We start from the raw sequence: 16,926 nt of genomic DNA, 5'->3' as shown, positions 1-16,926 counted from the left end.
TAAGATAGCAGGTCTACGTCTATTTATAGAATACAGTTTTGCCAGATGGGTGCATTGCTTTCCTTGTCATGCTTTATATTTGAGTAGCTATTTGTATTTATATAGATCTAAATATTATTCCATACTGATACTTGGGGAAGTGTACTTCACATATTTTGAAATTATAATATCACTACACGAATATAATTAAAAATAATTTTGTTTATTTGTTAAGGTTTTATATCAAGAAAACAATACATACGATTTGGCTACTAATTATCTTTTTGTTGCCTCTTTTAAATTTGCACGGCACAGAAGTAAAATCTGTTTGATTTTTTCGTGAAATATTTAATTTAATATGTGATGATTTCACTCATCATTACAGGATTTAAAAAATAACCGGTATCATTCGTGGTCAAAATTATAGACAAGTTCTAGATATATATTTTAAATGTATGTGCGGTGTAAAATTGGCATTTTGAAAACATTATTTTAAATTCTGGCAACGCAGGCTAGCTAAAGGTTGAGAAAGTAAATAATAAATAAACAACAATTAACCTAAGGGCGAATGTTTACTACTGGTTAGATCTAGATCTAGATACATTTTTTAAACAAAGTTTGCAAACAAGCAGGAAAATCGGGTCTAAATTTCTAAAATGAATATTATTAGTACTCTGGGAAAAGCCACTTTTATAGACTTTGGTATTCAGTGGATTTGTTGGGCAATAGCAGCTTCATTAAAAACAGAAAAGTTTTATGACTTGGCAGGTAAAACTATTTTTTTTTTTACTTTCAATTACTTTGTATTATCAATTATCGTTTACACTTTTAAAAGTAGATAATGTAACTTGCTCAAAACTATGTTAACCTTGCATTGTATTTATTCTTTTTGTGACCTGATAGTAGTGATGGTGAGCTTTTTAAACGTAAGGCCTAATTAAATAATAAATTATTAATTAGGCCTATGCCTACTAATTAATTACTGCAATGTTCTCACTGCCGTCAAATGTAACGTGTTTGCTGATAAAAAAAATGCAACGGCTTTTCTCTTCTCATTTCTCAGTCACATCAAAAATTATCAAGAATAAGTTGTCTTCTGCAAATCTTTATTTCACTATCTTTCTTGACCAGGTGTTGTCTGTGTAGCGTGCATCTAAAAAGACTGGAGCACCAAAATGCGTGTTGCGTAAATTAGTGGCTAGGGCTGTCGTTTCTCCATCCCCTCTAAGGCTAAACCACCGGTTTATATACCCCACCCATGAGCGTCTCGGATGTCACCTTGCTCTCTGCACAAATTCTAGCGCTTACCTGTGAAAATTTTCCCTGCTTTTTTGCTAACCTACCCCAAATAACTATTTATAAAAACTTAACGTGATCTCCTAAAATTCTAATAAACGTATCATCTGATACCACAGACAATTCCCTTTACAACAATACAAATTACATATAACATGAATAAATTGTTCTTAAACAATAATATATCAAACATGCAACTAACGGAAAAATATCATCATACACCTAATTATTTATTATTAAAGTAGATTTCCATAATATAGGCTTGCTCCTAACTAACACTAAGATATTCTAATTAAAGAACTAGTCTAATAGTTCTTCCAATTATCATGCTATATTACCAACTATTTATTAAGCAATTTCTAATTTCTTTCTAATTAAATATATATTGATCAATTTTTATTGCAATTTTTGCACAAAAAAGTCTTTTTAAAATTGGGAATTAACAATTAAAATCCGTTTCTAACATTTGATGATTTATGCACAATCCCATAATTGTTCTTGACTTTTGATTGTACAATTTCAGTCAGCTATTCTTTTTAATGTATTACATTGCACCAAGAAGTGGCTGCGAAGTAGTATGTATTGTGTGTGATAATAGAAAATTAACAAACATTTTAACATTCACATGCATGTTTTACTGCAATTTTTTTTCTCTATAATTAGGTTCCAGCACCTACATTGTGTTAACTCTAATGAGTTTATATCCAAACAAAACCCTTCACACCAGGCAAAAAGTGAACAGCACAATGATACTTACATGGGCTACCAGGTTAATTCTTTTTTTACACTATCAAAATATTTTTGAGTCATTTTGTGCAAATTATTTGCCTATTCACTGGCAAATGTTCAGGTGATTGAATATATTTATGTCTGATAATAGACTTCCTAAAATAGGTATGTTAGGTTGCTAGAAGTATGGTTATCTCATCTAATTTTATGGATAGAAATTAGGGTTAAGCATATGATGGTAGGACCATGATTAGAGTTATCATTGTCATACACAGTTCATATATGTGTATTTAGTTAACCACCAGTAACCTAACACCCCTTTTTAAAGCAGATTCTATTATCTGACACTGGTATAAGAGATCCACCACTCACATAGAAATTAAATTTTTAAAATTCTGTTTAATTATTCGCTTCATTTATAGATCTAAATCTTTTATGACTTATCATTGTCAGGCTGTTAGTTTGATGTAGATGTTTAAGATGCTTAAGCAAGTTAAAACAGTAGTTTAGAATTAGTTACAATATATATACATTATAAATGTCAATGTGGAGAAGATAAGGTTTATTTAGCAGACCTAAAAAAATGTTTTACTAAAGAACTTACTATTGTGTAATTAATAATGTAATCAAATTATTTTTAGGCTAGGTATATTTTTATTTACAAGAATACTTAAATCAGGCAGTGACAAAAGATTTGATTCAGTAAAAACTAAGCCTGGTGTCTTCTGGATATATTGGACACTGCAAGGTTGGTTTTAGAAAAAACGTTTTCATTTAAATTTTCTGTTTATAACCAAATAATTCATAACTTAGATCTTCTTTTATCAATTATAATATTATATAAACAAAATAATAAAAGCTATTTTTATACATATTACAGGAGAATGTGATAGTGATAGCACTGATCAGTGCAAAAGTAAATGTCCAACTGTAAGATAAAATAATTCTGTTACCAACCATTAACATATAAAGTATTTTCTCTCTCCTACAGGTGTTTGGGTATTATCTACTCTACTCCCCTCATTAATAGTGAATTCAAAGAAAAATAACAGTCGCATCACCACTAAAGATTATGCAGGTTGGGGCCTGTGGGGCATAGGTTTCCTGTTGGAAGTTATTGCTGATTACCAAAAGTCTAGATTTCACAGCAACCCAGCTAACACTGTAAGATATTTGTTTAGTTCTTGTATGGTGCGTAACTACACCAAATGTATACAATAAGTCTAATTATAAAATTAATATAAAGTATAATAAATTTTTTCCTCTAACTTTTGAACTATTAAAAATTATGTTGCAGGGCAAATTCATCAATTCAGGCTTATGGAGTATATCACAGCATCCAAATTACCTTGGAGAAATATTAATGTGGACAGGTCTCTACATTTCAGCGTCCTCTACTCTTAAGGGCTGGGAACATGTTAGCATTATCTCCCCTGTACTTTTAACATTTCTCCTTACCAAAGTCAGTGGCATTCCACCTCTTGAAAAGTCAGGATTAAGGAAGTGGGGATCTGATCCAAATTACATTTCCTACATACAGACAACTGCTAAACTCATTCCATTCATATGGTGATGTTTTTAATCATGTTTTTGTTGGTGCTTTATGTGTTTTTATATGTGTGACATAACAAAATAATGTATCAGTTTGATAGAGAGAGAAGCCTCTTTTCTAAATAAAAAAAGTTTCTAGCTGTATTTTTACCACTTTCTATTGGATGAACATATAGCAGCATTAAGGTTTAAAATGTTTGTAAAAGCTAAAATGAATTAGTTAAAGCTATTTTGTAACTTACTTGAAGGTGTACTAATTTTCACACACTTTTATTTACTGGCATGCACATCCCCTGTTTGTGATTAATATATTACTTTTATTCACATACAAGTAAGATTTAATGTTTAACTAAAAGATAATTGTTACTTGAATTTTTTATTTTTGTTACTAAACTTTCATAGTAATACCATTTGAAAGCCATCCATTTGAACTTTTTTTCTTGCCTGTATATTAATTAAAAAGGAGAAATATATTCATAAAATCAACTGTTTTTTTTTTCTCTAAGTAGTAGGGACAATCTTTGTTTTGAACTGAGTACATAAAAAGTAGCCTACATAAAAATTTAATCTGCAGGTGCATAATAGAGTGCAAATAAGTTGTCAGATATGAATATAAAAAACCAATGCAGATGTACCTTCTGTTGTCAAAAGATGCCACAGACAATTATGGAAAATGGGTTATCAATTTCCACATGGTGCAAGAGCATCATGGGATCCTAAGAAAGAAATCCAATGTTTTCCTTGTCAAAATATTCGACTATGTGTAATATGTACATGATTTTTTTCTAAATAGAAATTGGTATTATGGTTGGCAAAATATTTTCCACTGAGTTTTTCTAAAACATTCCCTTGTTTAACATTAAGAATATAAGTTTCCAGCAAGTATACAGCCAGGTGAAAAGTTATGTGTTTTGAAATACATTTAGGCTACTCTTCACTCACCAAAAATATTAAAATATATGTATCAAAAGTATAAGATATTTTGTAAGTCAGAGGGCTGTACAAAGAACAATAGATTAGCATGTTTGATGTTGGTGTTGTTAAATTGTATGATGTGTTAATTAAATTCATACTGTATTTATATTGGTCATGTAAAATTTCTAAATATAAATATGCCACTTTTATATGTGAATGTACACATGTACACAAATTACTGGTTAAATAGATAAAGTTTTTATATTTTATGTAATGACCAGCATAACTTTGTTTTCCATTTAATTTTTAAGCCTTTATTTAAAGAATTATATGTGTTGTATACAGATAGATTAATAAAATCAATGTATATTTGTATTCTTTTACCATATAACCTAACATAAGTTATAATTTTATAATGGCCTACTAATACTATTTTTTAATTAACATTATTATATAATAATACTAATACTAAATAGTAGTACAAAAATGTTTCTATTTTGTTTAGATGTTGATCACTGTTCTTATTTTCATATTTCATTAGAGTAAGGGAATTAAAAGCAGTGAACATAAAAAATACTTAATTTTTGTATTTTTGTTCTTTGTCTTATTATATTCATTAATGTATTTTTAAACCCAGTGACAATTCTAAAAGAACAACAAACAGATGGTAGCTAGGACATACTAAATAAACTGTCGACTTATTATGTCACCAGACAAACGTTGAAATGTAGAGAATAAACCGTTCAAAAATACATGTGAATTTTAGCTGAGGCCTTTTATACTATATTGGACTGGGAAATAGTGTGGAAATTTGCAGGAGGCCCTTACTGACCAGCAGAAAGTAAACATCAGTAATTTCTACTAGAAAAATAAAAATTACAGGGGCAAGTTGACAATTCAATAGCTTACTGACATATTTTGATCATTTCATCAAAGCTCGAAACTATTGGTAAACATATCTTTACATGAAAATTAAAAGTAAACTTTTAATGATAAAATGAAGCTATAAGGAAATTCTCTTCTTCATCGACATAGAATCAAGCCACAATCGAATTTTCAAAGTGGGTTTTGGAGATTAGGTGAGTAAACATATTTTATGAAAGTATATTTTAACTTGTGTCCTGTATTGGCCTCTAATGGACCCTCTATAGATCCACAGAGAAGAATCCAGACCTTGGAAAAGAGGCTCCCAGGGAGCTGTATTAACAACCGACTATATATGAACATCATTAGTATTAAATGTTAACACTTAAAAGCTTTTACCGGGGGGGGGGGGGTGACACCAATTGCAAAATTTACAGAGTAAAAAATGGGGGGGGGTGACAACATGAGATGCCGCACCGGGTGACACACGACCTAGCGACGTCACTGGCTATGAGAGAATGATGCCGTTTAGATACTATGTTCTTTCCTAACCTTGACCGGACATATACATGGTTATGGTTTATATAGACACGATTTCTTGAAACACCTTTAAAATCTAAAATAGATCGCCGGGATGGTCATGCGTAACAAATGATAGCCAATATTTGCTGGAAACCCAATACGAATGGATTAAACTTAAACGGATAAGGCTGTTGTGGGATTAACAGAAACAAGACGATGTAGATAGGGCAAAATGTCAACTGAGTGGTTCAGATGATGAATGCGTGTAGATAACAGATGGCACGAGACGAGTGAATAAACGAGAGAAGATCTGGTGTTAAGCACACTGGGTTTGGTCTCGTGGGCTAGAATGTAAGTGGACAAGGTAGCACAAGGTCAGTTTTCCAAAACATGTGTATACTCAAACTACTGTTGTCTAGAGAAAGCTGTGAAAGAGAGGTTACAGCCACTAAGATTTCAAATAGGCTTACTGTGAAAACTAACTTTATTTGTAAATTTAGCCTAGAGGTTTACATGAGTGAAGTCATACTCTTTTAGATGATTCTCCTATCCCCCCCCCCCTCCACATACACTCCTTATCATAGCAGAAATAATAACGAAACTTGTTTTTGATTCCCCTTTTTTTAAAAATAATTCGACCCCTCTTTTTATTTAAAAAAAATTACCCCTCTCTACCCAAAGTAGCACTTTGTCAAATAGGTCAGATGCATGTGATCTATTAATGAGTCCTTTTAGATTGTGTAAGGGTGCACACAAGAGCCCAAGATCAATTCCAGAACCTATAATTACTCTAGTTGTGAACACATGTACGTGTAATGGTATACAAGCAGTGTTTCTTCCAGACTTTTCTCTCGGGGGGGGGGGGGGGGGGGGGTGGCAATTGAAATTTTCGGGGGGGGGGGGTGTTAAAATTTCCGGGGGGGGGCGGACACTGTTAAAAGTATATATTTTCTATATAAATTCCGTTTCGTTCGGGGGGGGGGGGGGTAAAGAAGAAACACTGTATATAGTATAAGCCTAAGGGATCATCCATTTATGACGTCCACTAAAATTTCGGATTTTAGACACCCCTCTATACTCTCTACACAAGACCACCTTCAACCCCCAACCCCGATGTGGACGTTCCCAAAAATTTAGTAGGGCGGGGACCCTAGGGGGCGCCAAAAGGGGTAGAAAAACAATTAAAAGCTCATTTTAAGCTGCAGTTTTGAATTATAAACAGTCGAAGTAAAGAAATTTAACGGCTGAGAGCCTTTGCATATTGATTTGACTGTTTTCTATCTTGATTGTGTAACTGTAAAACGGATATCTTTAAGAAACAGTGACCAGAAAAAACACTTTCCAGCTTTCCTAGATGGGGAGGGGGGGGGGGGGGGAGCGCTTTTTCGAAGACTAACATCGGAAAAATAATAATCATTAAAAAAGTTTTAAAAAACCCACGTTTTCTGATTGAACTAAAAAGTAGAAAATAAACGCTATACATCACAATAATGCAAGCGATCACTCTACTATAAGCGATGAAAAACGTGGGGCGCCGAAGTAAAAGTTATATTACTATTGATTAGATAATACTATTGACTTTTATTAGGGAGCTTGTAGAGAGTCAACAGTATTAGAAACTGTAAGAAAATCACGGCGCCCCACGTTTTTGATCGCTTATAGTAGAGTGATCGCTTGCATTATTGTGATGTATAGCGTTTATTTTCTACTTTTTAGTTCAATCAGAAAACGTGGGTTTTTTAAAACTTTTTTAATGATTATTATTTTTTACTTTTTAGTCTTTGTTTGTTTGCATTAAAATCTTGCTATCGATTTTATCTTTTCACTTTTTTTGGGTAAACGAAGACAACTCGTAAAAAGACAACTCGTAAAAAGACAACTCGTAAAAAGACAACTCGTAAAAAACACGTTGTGTTAACACATAGATTTGAACCCGTGTCGAGTGGGATAGCAATCGTGTGCCCAACCACTCGACCATATCGTCTCCCCCAAACTGGCCTACCTCCTGTAACTTTAAACTCGGTTCAAACTAAATTATCTGCCCCTAAGCCTGTGGCGATTTGGGATCGTTCGCTTCACTGCGCGCGAGGTACGCATCGCTCGTTTTTTTTCTAATGGCTCGCAGAGGATAATTATATATATAGATTATATAGCGGTCTAAAATGCTCAATAAAATGTTTCCATTGATCAATTTAGTAATAATAACAATTGAATATTCAATGGTCATCCAAAAGAAAGCTTCCCTGAAAATTTCAGCGCGCTAGCTAACTGGGAAGTGCCAGAAATTTCGATCGCAAGATTTGATTGGAAAGACAAACAAACACAGAAAGACACAGAGAAAGCAAGTTAAAGAAAACGTGGGAAAAAATTCACACCGGATTAAGGAATAATTAACCGATATCACTCAGAAAAGAAACCCATTGTACTAAAGCGTATTTTACGATTGTGTAACATAAAAAAAGAGTTAGTGACGTTCAAAATCCGCTCTACCATTTTTGTACAAGATGGTGGGGCGCTTTTTCACTAACAAAAACCGCAGGATTTGTACTGGATCGGTTGCTAGATAACTCTTTTAACACTTAGGAAAAAAAATCAATTGTATTAACACTTAATGTACTATTTCACTACTTAGTTTTGCTAAATAATAACGCGACTAGTTCTTTGTACGATTCTTACGATTCTCTCAACTTGATCGTGATAGATCAGATACTTTTACTTGATTGCATTACATCTTGCCTGGATCACTGCATTAAAGAGAAATAAATATAACGGATTCTTGTATCCGATCAGTAAAATAGCAGACTGTCGGAGCGGGTGTGTGTAAAGTGACACTCTTTGCCAGAATGTTAAGAGATAAGAAAATTTGTATATTGTACTGATTATTACTTTGTTCAACCTAACTGATAATTCAAAATTGCAATATTGGCCTACTATTATCGAAATTGTTCTAAAGACACGACCAAAAGTAGACCAAATAAGGCTTGCACCTTCTACAAAATACACCCTAAAGCAGTGGTTCTTAACTTTTTGGAGTACCGAACCCCACCAGTTTCATATGCGCAATCACCGAACCCTCCTTAATAGTTGTATCGTCCACAATGACAAAATCCGATCGTGAATCCTATGAGTCGGGTGTGTGTCTTGACCTCTGCGGAAGCCCTGAGATTGAATTACCGAACCCCTCGGGTTCGATGGAGCTCACTGATTTAAGCTCTTTTGATTTTCTACTTTTTATTCGTTTCGGCATCTTAAGGGGAATTTAATTGGCGTCCAGTGAAGTTTTAGGGAACGACAATCAGCGTAATTGTTAATTTTTTTCCAGACTGCTTTATATATATATATATATATATATATATATATATATATATATATATATATATATATATATATATATATATATATATATATATATATATATATATATATATATATATATATATATATATGGGGGGCGCAAAACTGAAAGTTCGCCCTGGGCGCCGGGAGAGGTCGCTACGCTTCTGGCTACATTCAGCTGTATTAATAACCGACTATAAATAAACATCGTTCGTATTACACGAGCACAGTTTAAAGCTATCACCGTGGAGGGGGAAGGGTGTTTATTCAATAAATGTTGCAAAATTTGCCGAGAATCGTAATAACTTATGTCAACTCACGTATGGGATGGGGGGGGGGGGGGGGTGACACCAAATTGTATAACTTACTACAAAAACAATGATTTTTGCAATTGAATCAATAACCGTTAGAGAGAGGCCCAAAATGCTTTTTTCTAGGTGGATTAATTTAATGTTTGCAGGATTTGACGCCACTCAACAAAAAAATGACACCAAATACAACGTCCACCGAAGTGGATTGGGGTGAAACCACATAGGAAACTTAAAAATCTGCATATCATTTGATCAAGCAAATTATTATACAAGGGCCTACGAGTGTGTGTGTGTGTGTAATTTATACGTGTGTATGTGTAAGTGTATGACACCGATGTAATAATAGCTGCACATTTGATAGTGCTTAAGTAATTTAGCCTTGTGTCGATGTTCTTACTTTTCCTTTTTTGTTTACTGATTTATTATTCATGATTTATGATATGTTTAAAGTAAAGTAAAGTAAAGTTTCCCTTTCAAACCTGACGGTCTATGGGGCAAGTGAAGTAGAGCACACTTGTTTCTGTGACCCTGACATATGCTATGTTTAGTGGGATAATTTTTCTATACTATTTAAACGTTGTGCAATATATGGCTAAAATCATTATAAATTAATTAAGTTAAGCAAAAATAAATTAAAAACATATATATATATATATATATATATATATATATATATATATATATATATATATATATATATATAATATATATACTTTAAAAAAATTCTTTTGGGGGGGGGGGGGGGTGACACCATTCAGTGCCACACCGGGTGACACCCGACCTTGCTACGCCACTGAAAATAACGTAACATCGTAGTACTGTTTTCGGTGATATAAACGCAAGGTTACTAGTAAAAAAAATACATAGTCATTGACCTAATAACAGTTATAGACCTAGATCTAGATGTATCTAATATAGTTCTATATAAAAATTTGCAAAATTGCAATCAGTTGGTAATATGCCCTACTAACGTCTCATTTGAGACAAGCCATCGTTTTTCCTTCACGGGGAGATAACTCTTAATTCTTAGTCAAAGAGGAAAATTCGAAACCGAATTTTGATCAAGTTTTGTTTCATAGTTGCTTATCACAGGTGCTTTGATCTAATTCTAAACAATATATATATATTGTTTACTTTTAAAGACTAATTTTCCTAAATCAAGAAAGATTATAGACCAGATCTAGACTAGATCTAGATTGGTTTATGTACTAGAATCTAGATCTATGTCTAAGCCGCTAACGCGGCTAAGCCGGAGTCTAAAAAACAGTTAACACTACTGACTACTACTACTAGAGTACTAGACTCTACAGTATATAGATTCTATATAATATATACACACTATTACACAGTTACAGTGAGAGTCTGATGTTGATCAGTGTTGAGTGTAGTGTACTCAACTGAGTGTACTGAACTGTTACTGTACCTACTCACTACTGTAGTGTCTCTCAGTCCAGTTCAATATTATTAGATTCTAGTTCTAGATCTATATTAGAATCTAATAATAAATTGAATTTCACTGATACTTCACTGACAGACACTACAGTAGTGAGTAGTAGTACAGTAACAGTTCAGTACTAGTTCTATAGATTCTTAAGATTTCTAAATCTACTTTATGTTTGATCTAGGACTACTTATTTTACTACTTAATACAATTTTAATTAATTATTAATTCAAACTAGATCTAGCTTCTTCTACACTCTACACCACACTCACAGTGACAGTCACATATAACTTCATACAAGTGTAGGTTAATTATTAATTAAGAATAAGACCATTAAGATGTAGATAAACTGGCTGATAAAGACCAAGCTATAGGCCTATAATTTTTTATATATTATATAGAAGTCTAGATCTATATCTATTATCTAGGCCCTTATTTGATTTATTATTATTGTTTTTACAGGCCCTATAGTATAGGCCTAATATTTTGCATTTAGTTAGAATCTAAATAACTTTTAAATATAAACTCCAAACAATCTTATTTAAATAAGTTAGGCCTTGTGACTTACTTCAGCACCATTATTTCAATTATTTGTTGTTGAACTATAATTGATTGAATCATAATGTATATAACATTATATTTATTAAAAGTTGAAACATTTTTCATTAGACTGTACTTGGCTTGGGGAGCTCAAGTTAAAATGGCAAGCATACTGTTACAGTTTCCTCCACCACCGAGACGACAGCCTTCATCTGCACTTCCTAGAAGTACTAATTGTACTGTATTTGAGCAGGAAGGACAACTAAAAGATATTCCAGATTCTACAGCTATTTCATCAGTGGTAAATGTTTTCATGCATTCGTGTTTATTTTTACTGAACTTTTTAGATGTCTTCTTTAACATTGCTAGGTTTAGGTATTGTTACAATTACTGTAAAATAATTGCAGATAAATTTTAGCTTGTCTAACATCGGTGATTTTTTATACACTTAGTTTTGTAAAAAAGATTTTTAATAAATAATGCTTTTAAACCTTTAGGTAGCTGAGTATCCAAAGATAAGTCTTCAAAATGAAGCAGCAAGTCGAGTGAATGTCCGCTATGAAAATGCACAGTTGGCATTTTTATCTAATGGGCAGTCATCATGGAAAAAACCTTTGCATGCTTGGTATGGTAGAATTGTTGAACTCATTTAAAATATTTAAGTTGAATAGATCAGATCAGAAATTTAATTTTTACTTAATATTCATGTAACAAAATGTATATATATCATATATCCTTTTCAATTTTAAAGAAAATAAATGAAAACATTTTCTTAATTCTCTAAATCAAAATTTGTAAGTAATTTTATGTTTTTTATGTGTATTTTAAACTTCTTACTGCATTCTAAAGAAGGCAAATTTTTATTTTATGGATTAGAAAATTAAAATTTTAAATTAATTCTAAATAAAATCCTTGTCATTCTGTTGATCTTCTTCCATGAATTGTGTGTTTTTTTACCAGGTATAACGGTGGCTTTTTGAATATGTTTGATCAACTTTCAGAGCTACAGGATGAAGGTTTGTTTTGTTCTACAATCAATTCTTTTGATTTTTTATCTGTATATCTGGTTGCAACAACTTGAATGCCCTGATATGTGCCCCTTGGATTCCTATTCTCTGGCTGCAACCATTGTCTCCAGAGGATAAATGGAGCCATATATTTCAGTTAAGAATAAAACATCAGCAAGAATAATTGTTAGTTGTCATTAAAATAACATTATCTACATTCCCTTTTTTGCTGAAAGTTTAAGATGGATGAGTTTCTGCTGTATTTAGTAAATAGACTGGGATGTGTTTAGTTACTTTATTGTATAGTCTTCTAGTTAAGAAAGTTTAAAAAAAAACTGTAACTTGATTACATAATTAAATAAAGAGGTGTAATTGTATATAATATTTTAACTTTTAATAACTTTTACTTATTCCTGTGTCCATTCTCACTTTAGCTCCACAGTGGATGCTATCTGCCTGCAAAATGTCTATGTCTATTGTGCAAATTTTAAAGTCTTTCAAAAATTTTATACTTCCAAAAACAGTGGTAGGTTTGTATTTGTATTTTACAGAATTATAATAAAACTTATTTTCTCAAATATGTTGTATGGATAATGTAAAAATTATCTAGCATAAGCCTTATTTAAAAAGTAGCTTCTGTTGTTTTCAATGTAAAGATTTCTTTGGATAAGGAAAGCATTTAAGACATGTTACAATTGTGCTTATTGCTTCTTGCACAAAATATTTATCATATTTTATTACATTAAAATAGTTCTTGATGCTAATAATTTAATCAACCATTTAATTAATTTTTTTGTACAGATGTCAAATGAAGAAATATTGTCAAATTTTACACATGTTTCTGATTGGTAAATTATTTTCTTTTTCCTAGAATTTCTGTAGGATTAAATGTAAATAAAAAACAAAATTAGTCATTAAAGAAATTAAAATGTTGCCAGATGTAGAAAAGTTTTTATTATTGGTGATTGTAAATAAAATGTAAATTTTTTCAGGCACAAAAGTCCAATTCAAGCCTTAGCATGGCATCCACATGTTATTAAAGTTGCTATTGCCCTACACGATGACTCTGTTCATATATATTATTCAGGCAGTGATATGCGCCCTTTGCTCAAACATAAGTTACAAAAACAGGTTACAGATCTCGCTTGGCAGTAAGTTTTTTATCTACTCATAATGCCTTATTTTAAATATAGTTATAAAAATGAATTTAAAGATTATCACTTCTGTTAAAATATTACGTTGATAATTTTTATTCAAGACACACTGCTGTATTTATAACCATCCAATTCAAACCTCATATTTTTCTTCCTTTATTTGTAATTTGAATACTTTCTATCAACAGGCCCTTGTCATCATCTATTCTTGCAGTGGCTTGTCAGGCTTGTGTACTTATCTGGCATATAGAACCGACATCTCTGGCTGTCAGGTATTTTGTCTATTATGTGTGGTATTATTTATTACGTTTTTAATTATAGCTACAAGAAGATTGTGAAAGAGATTAAATCCATCATAAAAAAGCTGGTTCAGCACAATTTTTAGAATATTTCTCATTACAAATGGCAATACAGTTTTTTTCTCAGTGGTTTATATTTTCTTCATTCAAGGCCATCTTCAAGTACAGTCCAGGTGCTACAGTATAATAATCATTCACCTGTAACAAGTCTAGCTTGGAGTCCTGATGGTGATCATTTAATTTCGGCATCTCCAAGGCAAACCTCCATTGTAGTAGGTTTTTATTCTTTGATTTAACAATTAGATATATGATTGTAAAGTTTATAATTAGCATAGTGAACATGTTTATTTCACATTTTTTTAGACTTGAATATTTTTGGATGAAAACATCTTTTTGCTTACACATTTTTTTTCAGGTTTGGGATGTTCCAAAAGAGACAGGTATTGCTTTAAGTGGCAACAGAGGAGGAGGTATCACTTTACTTTCCTATGCACCAGACAGTTCAAAATTATTCACCGCAACACCTTCTCCACATTTCAGGTTGGTTTTGTCTTGAAATCTCTATAACATTTTAAAACTTACAGAGGGTATGTTATTTTTTTTTCTGCTAGTTGGTTGGTTTTACATTTTATACTCAAATTAGTAGATCGAAAGTTTAGCATTCTTTCTCTAGTAAATTAGAGTAAAAAAATTTGAAGTTAAATGAAATTTAACAATAAGATCTACATATAAATGTGATAAGCAAGCATCTAACAATTCTTTAAAAAAAAATCAAAGTGTGTAATCTTTTTAATAGAGTTTGGGATACTAAGGGCTGGCTGTCAGAAAATTGGTACAACTTATCAGGGCACTGTACTGTAAGTATTTCTCACTCATGAAATTGGTTTTTAGAAGTTTAAATTTAGGGAATAATTTTTTTGGCAGATATTTTTCTTTTACTTTTAGTGCTAATGGTGCTTTTATAGTACAATTTCTACTATCATTACACATTTCCCATTGTATTGTTTCATATTGTACAGTATCCTACTATAAATATTGATGTTTGTTTTCTAAAATCTAATTGTAATTTTTTAGGCTGCTTGCTGGAGTCCTGATGGTAAAGTGCTTGTATTCGCAATGGAAAAAAACTCTGCCCTGTACGCAGTGCGATTTCCTGATTGTAAGGATGAAAATTCACTGAGTGCTGTAAATACTTCAATGCTTCTTGCTGATGTCTCACAAGTCAGTATTTCTACAGCAAATGGCGAAGAAATTAGGTTCGTTTTTTGTGTGGTCATTTTGTATTTTTTAAAATGGTTCTAGTTGAAAAGCCAGACTTATTATGAAATAGAAATAAATGTCAATAATTATTCTAAAAATGCACGTTTTTATTTTCTCATAATTACTTAGTATTTATAATTTATAAATAAATTTTTTAATATTCTTTTTATTTTTAGAGTTGGAGGTCAAGTGAAATCTGTAGTTTGGGATAAAACTGGAGAAAGATTAGCAGTTCTATTTCAACGTGAGCATCATTTCCTCTTTTGTTCAGATGTATAAGCTAATCCTTAATCCTTTTTCTGTCTTTTGGTTTTAATTTGAAATTTTTGTTTTAATAAGACAAATTAGTATATTTCTCTACTAAAAATACTGATACAATACACAGTCATATTTGAACACTAAGGATTAAATGTTTGTATGTGGATTGAATATGTTTTGATAATTACCAGCCAATGAACTTGAAAACAACCAAGTAGTTGCTGTGTTCAAGTCAACAATTTATCCTGTTCTGGAGCTTTTCCCTGGGTAAGTCATCAAATTAATTGATAAAAACACTTTATTAAGAAAGAACTTAATCAGTTATACACCAATACATATTTGTGAAAATTTGTTTTTTAGTATTATTTCCCCTTTAAGAATTTAAAATTATCTTTTTTTTTCCTAGAAATAAAAGCAATTAAAAAAATAGATGTATCCTTTAAAATGTTTTTTCTCTCAACTTTTTAGTGGTTTTATTAAAGGAGAGTCAGGGGAATCTGCACATCATATTGCATTTTTACCATGTTTCAACAAAGGAGCTCTTTTAAGTATAGTAAGTGTACTTAAAATTTTTTTTTAAAGGAAATAAAAAATAATATTTATTTGAATATTATGTGAACAATGAAAACTTTGAAATGGAAATCTCTTTTTGTTTAATTTAATCAAAATAATTTTTTCCTCAGGTATGGTCATCAGGAAATGTTAGTTATGTGCCCATGTATTTTGTTCCTGCCTGTAAAATACCGTACAACCCAAAAGCAAATTTTGGACCTTGGCTATCTACAAGTTTTATGTCTCCAAAATAATTCTTTAAACTCTGATACATACATAAGTTAAACAAAGAAATAATAGCTTTTTATTATTGCCTTGTTAAAAAATGGGATGAATACAGTCTGAATCTCACTAATACAGTAACTGAAACAGGTTTTTATGAATTTGTTATAGTTGAGATTAGTTACAACATGAAGTTTTAGTTGGTCTTGTTATAAATTTTTTTCATCATTGTACATTTATTGCAGGTTTATATTGTTTTTCTTAAAAATGTAAAACAAAAAGTTATGATGCAGACAATATTAAAGAAGCAATTTGAAGTATAGATGCATTGGTTTTTATTTTTACCATTGTGTAAACAAGATAATACAAAATATTTCAGCTAATGTGCAAAATATTAGGTTAAGGATGTGTTTTCAATTTTTATAAAAAGCAACCAATGGACACGAGCGAGAAAAGTCTCAAAGGTATTTGAGAGGTGTATAAATTCATTTAAAAATCATGCACAGCGTAGTTACAATTAATATGGTTATAAAATCCTGTCTATCTGGTTTTTTTCGGACTTTACTAAAGATTGGATGTATTTGATGTTTATAATATTTTCGGTAACTAAATAAAAATTTAAAAAAAAGCAAAAACAATTTGGTTTTCACGTGTAATGGCGACATAAACAATGGCATCCTGCTATTGGAT

General features: G+C 31.4%; 2 protein-coding genes across 4 annotated transcripts; both read left to right on the top strand.

Annotated features, from left to right (window-relative positions):
- Positions 1 to 277: 277 nt before the first annotated feature.
- Positions 278 to 5,030, top strand: LOC131935898 (uncharacterized). 2 transcript variants are annotated; one of them, XM_059292639.1, is made up of 5 exons: positions 278 to 747; positions 1,939 to 2,044; positions 2,646 to 2,752; positions 2,996 to 3,168; positions 3,302 to 5,030. In XM_059292639.1, the coding sequence occupies exons 1-5, from the start codon at positions 636 to 638 to the stop codon at positions 3,575 to 3,577; spliced, it is 774 nt and encodes a 257-aa protein (XP_059148622.1). In that variant the 5' UTR covers positions 278 to 635; the 3' UTR covers positions 3,578 to 5,030. The 2 variants fall into 2 exon arrangements, with proteins under 2 accessions (XP_059148622.1, XP_059148623.1); XM_059292640.1 differs by having other exon boundaries at positions 631 to 747; positions 1,946 to 2,044.
- Positions 5,031 to 10,506: 5,476 nt separating this feature from the next.
- Positions 10,507 to 16,555, top strand: LOC131935972 (aladin). 2 transcript variants are annotated; one of them, XM_059292746.1, is made up of 16 exons: positions 10,507 to 10,595; positions 11,614 to 11,785; positions 11,982 to 12,109; positions 12,445 to 12,500; positions 12,926 to 13,017; positions 13,293 to 13,339; positions 13,484 to 13,642; positions 13,834 to 13,917; positions 14,096 to 14,216; positions 14,360 to 14,484; positions 14,741 to 14,801; positions 15,019 to 15,200; positions 15,381 to 15,448; positions 15,654 to 15,729; positions 15,931 to 16,015; positions 16,146 to 16,555. In XM_059292746.1, exons 2-16 carry the CDS (start codon positions 11,645 to 11,647, stop codon positions 16,266 to 16,268), a joined length of 1,548 nt encoding a protein of 515 aa, XP_059148729.1. In that variant the 5' UTR covers positions 10,507 to 10,595; positions 11,614 to 11,644; the 3' UTR covers positions 16,269 to 16,555. The 2 variants fall into 2 exon arrangements, with proteins under 2 accessions (XP_059148729.1, XP_059148730.1); XM_059292747.1 differs by lacking the exon at positions 10,507 to 10,595 and adding an exon at positions 11,200 to 11,246.
- Positions 16,556 to 16,926: the final 371 nt, after the last annotated feature.

The sequence above is a fragment of the Physella acuta genome, unplaced genomic scaffold (assembly GCF_028476545.2).
Source record: "Physella acuta isolate Inbredline_101_S28 unplaced genomic scaffold, ASM2847654v3 ptg000164l, whole genome shotgun sequence".
Lineage (NCBI taxonomy): Eukaryota > Metazoa > Mollusca > Gastropoda > Physidae > Physella > Physella acuta.
This window is presented reverse-complemented; position numbering and strand designations above follow the sequence as displayed.